At 40.2% G+C, this 12,706-nt stretch overlaps 1 protein-coding gene across 1 annotated transcript in view; it reads left to right on the top strand.

Annotated features, from left to right (window-relative positions):
* The window catches only part of LOC129239672 (CAD protein), a 47,029-nt gene extending 34,348 nt beyond the window's left edge, over nt 1–12,681 (top strand). Inside the window, exons 5-8 of the mRNA XM_054875367.1 lie at nt 3,041–3,180; nt 5,631–7,500; nt 7,571–7,954; nt 12,273–12,681. Coding sequence (XP_054731342.1) covers nt 3,041–3,180; nt 5,631–7,500; nt 7,571–7,954; nt 12,273–12,473 — 2,595 coding nt within the window. The 3' untranslated portion in view covers nt 12,474–12,681. The remainder of the gene's footprint in view (nt 1–3,040; nt 3,181–5,630; nt 7,501–7,570; nt 7,955–12,272) is intronic.
* Nucleotides 12,682–12,706: the final 25 nt, after the last annotated feature.

Here is a 12,706-nt window from a genome sequence, read left to right as displayed (position 1 = left end):
AAAAGACTTCGTGTATTTGGGAACCAGCATTAACACCGATAACAATGCAAGCCTTGAAATCCAACGTAGAATCTCTCTTGCAAACAAGTGCTACTTTGGACTAAGTAGGCAACTGAGTAGTAAAGTCCTCTCTCGACGAACAAAACTAACACTCTACAAGACTGTCATCATGCCCGTCCTAACGTATGGCGCAGAAGCGTGGACGATGACAACATCCGATGAAGCGACGTTTGAAGTGTATGAGAGAAAGATTCTGCGTAAGATTTTTGGATCTTTGCACGTTGGCAACGGCGAATATCGCAGGCGATGGAAGGATGAGCTGTATGAGCTTTACGACGACATAGACATAGCACAGCGAATAAAGATCCAGCGGCTACGTTGGCTGGGTCATGTCGTCCGAATAGATACAAACGCTCCGGCTTTGAGAGTATTCGATGCGGTACCAGCTGGTGGTGGAGGAAGGCCTCCTCTGCGTTGGAAAGACCAGGTGGAGAAGGACTTGGCTTCACTTGGTGTGTTCAATTGGCGCCGGTTATCACGAGAAAGAAGCGACAGGCGCGCTTTGTTTAACTCGGCCAAAATCGCGTAAGCGGTTATCGCGCCAATTAAGAAGAAGAAGAAGTGGAAGCTGTTCTTATTTTTGCAAATGGCGTATGTCAATCTGGTGTATGGCAATCCTATTTGACACTTGTGAACGATGTAAACAGCTGCATTATACAAACAGAAAAGCAACGGAGTGCTCGAAGTCCACATAAGGGTGTACATCACTCAAAATCATTTTTCTATTTGTTTAGGAAAAAATTATTAAAAAAAAGACTGGATTATTAATTTTGCGCCACCCTGTACAATACAAATATGTATATATAATTTGCGCGATATGCACTTTATTATGTGTTTGGTCCCGAATCTGCACCAATTTATGGAGTGTGTATTGTCGTTGTCCTTTAAATGGAGAGACCTCCAGTTTCGTGCCGCTTCCGAGTGACAGACGTTTTTTGCAGAGAAACTTTTCCATGGCAGAAATGTACTCTGGGGCGTGTCACTGCTTACCAAAGGGTGAAAGGAAATAACTTTCTATATCATTTGGTGTTTCATGTTCACCAAAGCATAGTATCGGGTACTCACCAAAGAGTCGTCACGCATAAAGGCGTTCAGCTGCTGTAAAATGAATATAAATATTTCTTACTTACAGACGATTATACATATATGTCCTCATATATTTACTTGTACGTAGCGCTGAACGCCTATAGGTATAAATCTTTTGTCCAAATAAAGGTTGTACTGTTCTTTACTCTTCAGTTTAGGTCAATGCCATTCCATTTATATACCAAGGACAGCGCTTACTGTACATATGTACATACATACATTGATACTGGAATTTAATTCATGTTGATATAATATTTATTCAATACTGATAAGCAGCACTGTGTATCGCACATTGAAATAAGCATTTGCCGAGTTTATAATACAAATGGAGAAATTGTAAATTGTATGCCGCCCAGAGTGGCAGTTGACTTTTTGAAGAAGTTTATCCATACCAGTAATGCACTAAACGATTTGATATTAAGCGTCTTCGATTCGCCACTTATCAAAAAAACAAAGCAACAACAAGTGATGAAACACTACTAAAATTTCAACATGAAGAACCAAAGAAAAGAAATACGACGCAAGTAAAATTAAAAAAAAACGGGCGGTGCCTCGCCTCAATTTTGCTAAATGCAGATATTTCGATAACGACTTAAATAATAAAAGCAGCCCAAACTTGGTGCACATATTGCTCCTCACCTTATTTCGAAATTTATTGAGATGATTGAGAAAAGTATTATTGAGATCGGACCCACCTTTTATACGTTAAGTCTAAATTTCCGTCCCTACCTCTGTTGTTAGAACACTCTTTTTCTGAGAGTTTCTTGGGTTCCAAAATTTACAGCCGGCCAAAATTAAATTTTACTAAAATATACGCGGCGGCCGCTGTAGACGAATGAGTTGGTTCGTGACTACCATTCGGAATTCAGAGAGAACGTAGGCTCGAATCACGGTGAAACACCAAAATGAAGAAAAACATTTTTTTAATGGCGGTCGCCCTCGGCAGACAAACCTACGAGTGTATTTCTGCCATGAAAAACCTCCTCATAAAAATCTCTGCCGTTCGGAGTCGGCTTGAAACTGTAGGTCCCTCCATTTGTAGAACAACATCAAGACGCACACCACAAATAGGAGGAGGAGCTCGGCCAAAAACCCAAAAAGGGTGTACGCGGGTAATATTTGCGGGTATATAAAGCTTGGATCGTACCGAATTTTGCCTTCCTTACTTGTTTTGGTCAAATATAAAACTAATTTTTCAAGTTTTATTTTTTTCGCTCTGACATAATAATTTTTTTCTGAGATAATAATCTTTTTAAATAAAAATAATCTCTATTTTCAGAGTTTTATTTGTTTCGATCAGAAATAATCTTTGTTTTTTTTTGAGATTTATATTTTTCATTAAATGAACGAGTATTTTTTTAGTTTTAGTTTGTTTGGTAGATCAAAAACCTCACAACTTCACAGTTTACCTAAATTCACCTCGACGCAACTCATCTCACCTCACCTTATGGTGAAAAGATTTTAAAGGTGCGCTATTTTACAGACCGTTATTTGGCTCTGAACGAATTTGACAGAATCAGCCTATCAGCTCACTTTAGCTTCACGTCACTTGAAGAGTGTTTGCAGAAAAACTGAGATTGTGTTGGTGATATACGAAGAATTTCAACCAATGACACTTCGTTGCCACATGGACAACGACTGACGAGTGTGTGAATGCATGTGAAATGACAGTGCAGAATTCTGCTACCGAATCCCCAAGTGACGTCGTATCAAAGTTCCTCGCACAATTTTCTTTTTCATTATAGCTAAATAGTAAACCTAGTAACATATCATCCTTGACTTCACCTCGCCGCATCATTCCGTTGTAATCATATGCCTATATATCTAGATATACCTGTATATTTGTCAAAGAATTATAGTACAATTATACTATAGAAACTCTTATCTTTGACAGGTGGAATCCGTGCAATGGACTTTCGATAAGAAATCACCCGAAGATCCCAATGGTGAGCTGCGTCACTTAGCTGAGTTCTTAGCTAATAAACAATTCGATATGGTCATAAATCTGCCTATGCATGGTGGAGGCGCCAGAAGGTAAGAAATTATGCTATGGATACACAGTGACATATTTTAGGAATGTATTTTTTTATTAAATGGTGGAAAAAGTTTTTTCTAATAGCCGTCGCTCCTCGGCAGTCAATGGCAAACCTCCGAATGTATTTCTGCCATGAAAAAGCTCCTCATAAAAACCATTTGCTGTTCGGAGTCGGCTTAAAACTGTAGGTACTTCCATTTTCTAGGAGAAGCGTATGCACCAATTATTTGTATAATTTTTTTTTTTTTTTTGTTTTGTAAAAGGTTTCAAAGGAGTTTGTTTCAATTTTCTAATTAATAAGTTCTTAACAAGTAAACAAAATGCTTCCGGCACAATTTTAAGACGAATGGTCGTATTCGATTACATAAAAATTTCCTAATCTATCTGAATTTTTCGCAAATATTAGAATTCGCTAGAGAATAAATGAGTCTTTCAGTCAAGCTAAAAAAATATAAAAAAATAAAAAAGTCAAGCTATGCTTTGGCAAATTCAACCCAGGTTTTCTCCCCAGTGGACGGAATATTCTTGTTTCTACTAATCTCCCTAATTTTTGCAAGTAGCCGTTTGTAAACGCCAAAAAATCACGCATCTTTCAAAAGTAGAGAGAAAAAAAAACGACAGTTCGATGCGAGAAAGATGCCCATTTTGTGCAGAGAAAATTTTTAGGTAGCAAAAATTATACGTCAAGAAATACTATAGATCATATATTCATCAAGAATAGAATAGATCATATACTCAATATGAGTATATATTAATTACGAAACAAATTCAGCTGAAATGTCTTCTTCTAGCGATTTTTGCAAGTGATGGCAAATTTTCCATTCGTTAACTTTTTTACTTTTTGTGCTCTTTGTGACGAGAGTTTCTACTATTGAGAGTTGCCTTTTTGATAGCCACATAAGCTCCCTCGAACCCCTTCGATTCACCCGCAGCCAGAAGAGCTTTCTAATCTTGCCAACGCAGATCTTTTATCTTTGGAGTTAGTTTTGGTCTTAGATGTAGCTTTTAGTGACCTAAAAACGGTCTATGAGTATCGTGTATGTATCAGGTCAGTCCATAAGTTCGTGCGTATTTTACCCATAATTTCACTTTTGTACGATTTTTGCATACAAAAAATTATTCGCGGAATATAACGGAACTATTTATATTTTTCTTTAAAACATATTGTGCATCAAGTGATTTTAATCGCGGATAGAAGCACGTGTTGTTAAAATATAAAATGGAATCTTCGAACGCGTATTTTGTACTTTTTTATAATGAAACAACTGCTGCTGCAGAAATAAACACTGTTCACGGATAGGATACCGTGAGTGTAAGGACTGCGCAAAAGTGGTTTTCAAAATTCCGAACCGGTAACTGCGACGTGGAGGATGCCCCGACGTTGGTCGCCCTGAAGTCTTTAACTCCGACGCCTTGCTCGAACTCGTGGAAGCTGAGCCAAATTTGACAGTCGATATGATAGCTCAGAGGTTAAATTCATCACATGGAACAGTTCACAAGCACCTGGTTCAGTTGGGAATGGTTTGAAAGCTGGGAAAATGGGTTCCGCATAGACTTTCCGTCGTCAACCTTCAGCAGAGAGTGAATGTGTGTTCTCAGCTGCTGGAACGGCTTGACAATGAAAGTTTTTTGAACCGTATCTTTACTGGTGATAAAAAATGGGACATTTACAATAATCTTGTTCGCAAACGCCAATGGTTAGATAAAGATGAAACACCAGAACCGACCCCTAGAGATGGACTTCACCCCAAGAAGATTATCCTGTCTATTTGGTGGGATATGGCCGGTATTGTTTATTATGAACTTCTGGAACCAAACCAGACGCTAACTGCTGATTATCATTCCCATCAGCTATCAAACCTGAATGAGGCACTTAACAAAAACCGACCGTCTTTAGTGAACAGACGCAAAGTTTTGTTTCACCACGACAACGCAATACCTCATACCGCAAGGCAAACATTAGGCAAGCTGAACGAGCTCGGATGGAAGCTAATGCAGCATCCAACATACTCTCCGGATATTGCACCTTTTGATTATTACCTTTTCCGTGGACTTCAATCCCATATGAGTAACAAGAACTACTCCTCAAAAGAAGCTATAGAAAGGGATATCGAAGCATATTTTGGCTCTAAGGACAAACAATTTGTTGAGCAGGGAATTAAAAATTTGCCTAAACGTTGGGAAGACATTGTAAATAATGAAGGAAAATATATTATTGATTAATAAATACTTTAAACATCTTTTTTATTAAATTTAAAATCACCTTTAAAAAACGCACGAACTTATGGACTTACCTGATATATCGTATGGTATATATTCCGTATATCGTACGCCTTTTATTTACTCTTAATTCAATATATTCCATTTTAATTAACCTATTTCTTGTAATTTAACTGTTTATTGAGTTCACTTTGCACTTTTCTTCTTCTCTGCTTATATTTTCTTACAGAGTGTCTTCCTTCATGACTCACGGCTATCGCACACGCCGTCTCGCTGTCGACTTCTCCATTCCATTGGTGACGGATGTAAAATGCACCAAACTTTTAGTCGAATCGATGCGTATCACAGGTCGTCGTCCAGCCATGAAAACTCACACCGATTGTATGACCTCACGCCGCATTGTCAAACTGCCGGGCTTCATCGACGTGCATGTGCATCTACGCGAACCAGGTGCCACACATAAGGAAGACTTTGCAACCGGTACAGCAGCTGCATTGGCTGGTGGTGTGACACTCATTTGCGCTATGCCCAACACGAATCCTTCGATCGTCGATCGTTCTAGCTTTCAGCTCTTCCAAGATTTGGCAAAGGCAGGCGCTCGTTGTGATTATGCGCTCTATGTGGGCGCATCCGACACAAATTGGCAGAGCGTTGGCGAGTTAGCATCCCAGGCTTGCGGCCTGAAGATGTATCTTAACGACACTTTTAGCACGCTGAAAATGACCGATATGACAGTGTGGGAGAAGCACATGCAAAATTGGCCGAAGCGTGCACCGATTGTGTGTCATGCTGAAAGGCAAACTATGGGTGCGGTTATTCTAATGGCACATCTACTCGATCGTCCCATACACATTTGTCACATCGCACGCAAAGAGGAAATTATGTTGATACGCGCTGCAAAAGAAAAAGGCATTCGCGTGACTTGCGAAGTTTGCCCGCACCACTTGTTCCTCTCCACCGACGATGTACCAGCCATTGGCGAAGGGCGTGCAGAGGTGCGACCAGTGTTGTGCACACCCGAAGATCAGCAAGCTTTGTGGGACAACATGAATTATATTGATGTGTTTGCTACTGATCATGCGCCACATACGTGGGAGGAGAAAAACTCCGAGAAACCCCCTCCAGGATTTCCCGGCTTGGAAACCATACTACCATTGTTGCTCAAAGCTGTTGACGACGGACTGCTGACGCTGGAAGACATACAGAATAAATTCTACCGTAATCCAAAACGTATCTTCAGTCTGCCCGAGCAGCCCAACACTTATATTGAGGTGGACTTGGATGAGGAATGGACTATAAACCAAGAAGAAATGCACTCCAAGGCGCGATGGACGCCATTTGATGGCATGAAAGTGAAGGGTAAAGTGCATCGTGTTGTGTTGCGTGGTGAAGTTGCTTTTGTTGATGGTGAGGTGCTTGTTCAACCTGGTTTCGGGCAAAATGTGCGCGGCCAATATGCGCGCAAATCACTCCTCCTACAATCGGTAGAATCGCTTGATATCCACGCATCCACTGATGGTCTCGACAAGTCGCAAGACCGCAGTGTCGACTTTCTGTCCGACTCACAGGCCAACGAGGCGTTCGCCAAGCTTTTGGCAGAACCACCTTCGAAGGTACACTTTGCAGGCGACCCCGGTTTGCTGCGACCCATCTCGCCATTGCCTCGCATACGCTGTGACTCCGCCAATAATGCAACGTTGCGTGAACTACTGCCTAAAAGCAACCTCACCACTGCGCCAGTCAGTCCCGTGGTGCACAGCTTACTTGGCAAACACATACTCTCCGTTGATATGTTCACTAAGGAGCATCTAAATGAAATCTTCAACTTGGCGCAGCTGTTGAAAAGCCGTGTAGCTAAAGACCGACCTTTGGATGACATCTTGCGTGGCAAGATCATGGCATCCATTTTCTATGAAGTGAGCACAAGAACCAGTTGTAGTTTTGCTGCGGCCATGCAACGATTGGGCGGACGCGTTATCTACATGGATCAGACGAGTTCATCGGTGAAAAAGGGTGAAACTTTGGAGGACAGCATCGCAGTAATGGCAAGCTATTCCGATGTAGTTGTACTGCGCCATCCCGAACCGGGTGCAGTTACGGTAGGTTAAGTAAAATAGCTCTTGAAAAAAGTGTACACATTTAATTTCTCCTGCCTTTGTTGTCCCACAGCGCGCGGCGAATCATTCACGCAAACCCATACTAAATGCTGGTGATGGTGTGGGTGAGCACCCATCTCAGGCGCTACTAGATATCTTCACTATACGCGAGGAGATCGGTACCGTAAATGGTCTCACTATTACAATGGTGGGCGATCTGAAGCATGGACGGACAGTGCACTCATTGGCACGTCTTCTAACACTCTACAATGTAACATTGCAATATGTCAGTCCTCCGGGTCTCGGAATGCCAGAGCAGATCGTACGCTACTTAGCTTCAAAAAGTGTACTACAGAAGACAATGAGCTCTATGGAGGATGCTTTGCCGACCACAGATGTGCTCTATATGACACGCATACAGAAGGAACGTTTCGCCAGCGAAGAGGAGTACAATAAGGTAAGAGAGGGGGATGTGTATCGTTAACACTGTTTGATTCTGAAGAAAGTGATCGGTATAGGTTTGAATTCGTTGAATGCAGAAAGTGGAATAAAGTACGATCTATTGCACTTCAAATTGCTAACAAAAAAAAAAACTACTCATAAGAAAACTTCCATGTATAATACATATACATTTTTCTCTCGAATATTTTATTCACTAAAATATTCCGATACTCTTTCAGTTTTCTTGGACAGAGCCATATTTAGCCCAAACGAACATTGGGCATTGCCATCAATTCTTCTAAGAATTGGTTTATTTGCAGGCCCGCCAACAATAAGAAGTAGCCTAAAAACATTTTTAGGAAAATTTAATTTAATAATTTAAGGATTTATTTAATCGCGTTACATGATCCATTCGATCAGTCCAATTTAAGACTGCTTTATCGAATACATCTGGACGTTTGCCGTCAATGGTGGCTTGAACATTGCAATAAACCGATTGGTGTTTTCGTCGATGTTTAGCTGATTAATTTTTGGAAACAAAATATCAGTCAGCATGGCCCGATATCGCCCGCCATTCACCGTAACGGCAGCTCCTTCCTCATTGACGCCGCCAACGTGTAAATCGTACGTAAAATGGACGTTATGCTGTACTTCGCGAACCGATTTTTTATTTTATTTTTAAACGTTAAACGATTCATAATGATTTGCCAAACTTTACCAAACAGATACAGTCTGGTTCACTTGATTAGAAGAAATAATTTTTATGAAATAAAAACGGCTATTAAAGCAGATGTATTTGATCTAGTAATCCAAGGTTTTCTGATAATTCAAGTAAAGATTGTACTTTGCCGCAGAATCATCAAAATATAATATTATTAGATCTAACGGTAATTCGCAGCAGTAAAATTTCAGCAGTTGTAATATTGGGATTGATTCATTGGTTCACTTCAATTAAAGCATTAAAGCTGTGAAAATGGATAGTTTTTCTAGGCATTCGTTGTGTTTGGTCTAAAACTTCTTAATTCTAATAAAATAGGAAAGCAGAAAGATTTAACAGATCGCGAAACAGGACACATCGTTATCTTGCCTCAAAGGGGCTTTCTGATTTGAAAAAGTGGCTGGCGGGGAAAAGATTTTACTCAAACGAGGAGGAGATTGCAGAAACGAGTGGCTATTTTTCAGACTTGGGCAAGTCCTATTTCCGAAGGGACCAACGAACTAGCACAGCGTTGGACGAAATGTATAAGCATAAAAGGAGACAATGTCGAAAAATAAGAAAGGGTTTACCCAAAAACAATTAAATAGTTTTTATTTTTTCACAAACGTTTCAAATGACCCTCGTATGTATATAATTGCCTCTTACTCCTTTTTACCAAATGGAGGGCCCTACAATTTAAGGTCGTCTTCGAACGGCAGATGGTTTTTTATGAGGAGCTTTTCATGGCAAAAATAGACTTCGGAGGTTTGCCACTCTCAGCCGAGAGGGGGCCGCTATTGGAAAAAAATTTCTATCAATTGCTGTTTTATGCCCGAGGTTTCAAACCAGTGTCTTTACGAACTGTAGTCTCCCAACAAATCAGTCGACTATGTATATACATATATGTCGAATAGCAAATCACCCTTAAAAATTAGCTTCCGCAACATTCATTTTCATATCAACCCCAGTTGGACACACAAAGTGAAGCCAAGTCCTTCTCCACCTGATCTTTCCAACGCAGAGGAGGTCTTCCTCTTCCTCTGCTACTACCGGCTGGTACCGCATCGAACACGGAGAGTCGGAGCGTTTGTACCCATTCGGACGACATGACCTAGCCAGCGTAGCCTGTGGATCTTTATTCGCTGCGCTATGTCTATTGCGTTGTAAAGCTCATACATCTCAGACAGCTCATCGTTCCATCGCCCGTGATATTCGCCGTTGCTAACGTGCAAAGGTCCAAAAATCTTACGCAGAATCTTTCTCTCAAACCCTCCAAGCGTCGCTTCATCGGAAGTTGTCATCGTCCACGCTTCTGCGCCATACGTTAGGACGGGAATGATGAGAGTCTTGTAGAGTATTAGTTTTTAGAGAGAGGACTTTACTCCCAGATTGCCCACTTAGTCCAAAGTAGTACTTATCGGCAAGATATATTCTACGTTGCTGGTTCCTAAATAAAAAAAGGTCCCTTACTACTTCAAAATCATAAGTGTCAATAGTGACATGAGTGACGATACGCGAGTGCGCCGATTGTTTGTTTGATAACAGGAGGTACTCTGTTTTGTCTTCGTTCACCACCAGTCTGGAAAAGGCAGAAATAACCGCGTGGTTGTTAAGAATGAAGATGTCAACATCATCAGCATACACCAACAATTGTACGCTCTTATAAAAAATTGTGCCTGAGCGATTAAAGAAGTCACACGACAGCGATTCACCCTGTCTGAAACCTCGTTTGGGGCTAAAGTGTGGTGTGAACCTGGTGTTAGCATTCGTTTTTTAGAATCAGACCAGCTGAAGGAGAAAAATCGGAGAAAAAGACCGAGTTTGCAAAAGAAAAAAAATTATTTTTCATCAGGACAATGAACCCGTTCCACAAGAGCATTTTGACAATGGCTAAAATCCATGAATTAAAGTGCGAATTGTGGGAGCATCCACCGCATTCACTAGATTTGGCCCCTAACGACTTCCATCTGCTGCGAGGCTTAAAAAATTCATGCGTGGAAAGGGTTTTACATCAAATGATAAGGACATAACAGCTGTATTTTGAAGCCCTTCCAGATTCGCACTTCAGGGATGGAATTCATAAATTGGAATCCCGTTGAGACAGGTGTATTGATGCTCAGGGAGACTATACTGAGTGATAAAGTGCATTTCAAACCATAAAATTGTGTTTCTCTTATCGAACCGCAAAACTTATTGAACAACCTAGTATGCCAGATGCTATAATATTTACATATCCAGACATTCAAGTGTATGGATGGTAAGGTCGACTTTTATTTGATGCAGTTTCTGACAGGACATGGTTGTTTCAGAGAATATCCCCACAAGTATGGCCATGATGATGGAGTTATATGTTCATTTTGAGCCAAGGCAACTGAAAATGCGGAGCATATAATCTTTTACTGCCAAAGATGGAGTAAAGGACGAGAGTTTTTGGAAAACAAAATAGCAGAACCAATAACACAGGACGATGTTGTTCCACAATCTAAAGAGGTAGGAGATTGTATTAAAAAAATTGTCAGCGTTCGCACTCAATGATTTGAGACAAATGGAGAGAAGGCGAAAAAGCGAAAGCAGGGGCACTAGAACTGCTGAAGTACTGTAGTCTAATAGTCTACACTTTTCTTGCGATGCATTAACTTACGGTTGTGCCGTAGGACCATTTTCTCGATTGATTTATTTGGATGAAGGCAAACTGACGACACCGGACATACAAACTTACCTTTTCTATGGTATGGACAGAGACATGGTGGCCGGGGGAGTACTGTTATGACAGGGGTGGCTCTCTCGTCAAATGACCTAAACAGTGGGTGGTAACAAGCAGATGCTACTGTCGACGTATTGCATCAGGATATAATGTCGGTTTACTGACGATAGTTTAACGTGACAACGTCATAAGAAAATACTGATGGAAGGTTTGAATTTTTCAAATTTCATTTTTAAAATTAAATTTGTTTGATAGATATTTTGTGTGGATATAGAGAAGGAGGTAAATGGAATCGAAATGCAATTGATCAAGTTACATTTACACAAACGTGAAAAATTACGAAATATTTATCAAATTCATGAAAGATATGTTCAATTTCGATTGTGAATCAAACGTTAATAAGTCAACAACACTAAGAGGCATCATCATCGATTTTACTTTTTCAAGACACTTTATACTCGAAACACTCCCTTTCATTTCCTACTTTTCCTATCATCGTCCTATTCTCAACAGAGAAATGGTTCATTACCATGCACACAGGAAGCATATGCCTTCTGCCTAATACAAATATGTGAGTTTATATACATTTGCGCATATACATACATATATATGCTCACTTAAGTAGGAGAGAGCCAGATGTCGAACGTTGCCGAACGCGGGGCCGATTGTGCCTCTTTGTCGTTCGTTCCGCGCTCTTGCTTGCAGTTCAAGCAAGCTAACGACGCATTTTTTGGTGCGTGCAGCCGGCTACATCGAATTATAAGACGTTATCACGTCAAAAAGTGTATGTCCACCTTTCCATTTTTTTTTTATTCACCCCAAAATTGAGATATTTCAATCTAAATTATCTGCCTATACATCTACAAATAGATATGGCATACTAAATATTATAGCTTTCCATACTTAATTAAATATATTTGCATTTCCTTCTAGGCATGCGGCCACTTTGTTGTCACCCCGAAGCTAATGACGCTCGCGAGTCGTCGCACAATTGTCATGCATCCATTGCCACGTGTCTTTGAAATCAGCAAAGAGTTCGACTCGGATCCGCGTGCTGCCTACTTCCGTCAAGCGGAGTACGGTATGTATGTGCGCATGGCGCTGCTAGCCATGGTGATTGGTTCGAGAAACTAAATAGCTGCAGCCATATTATTCCAATTTACAAAAGAAAAAGACATTTATTTATGTGATTTTACAATATTTTTTATGATTCGTGTATTCTTATATAAACTAAAAGTATAGTTATTTTTTAATAAACTTACAACTTGTTGAAATAAAACAAAAAAAAAGAACAAAAAAAACAAAAATAGTGTTTGTGATTAAAATAATTTTTGCAAATTCTTCAATTTTTTGCAAATATTTTCTAA

This window comes from Anastrepha obliqua, chromosome 2, assembly GCF_027943255.1.
Source record: "Anastrepha obliqua isolate idAnaObli1 chromosome 2, idAnaObli1_1.0, whole genome shotgun sequence".
Taxonomy (NCBI): domain Eukaryota; kingdom Metazoa; phylum Arthropoda; class Insecta; order Diptera; family Tephritidae; genus Anastrepha; species Anastrepha obliqua.
Note: the sequence above shows the minus strand (reverse complement) of the source record. Positions and strands in the feature narration are given on the sequence as shown.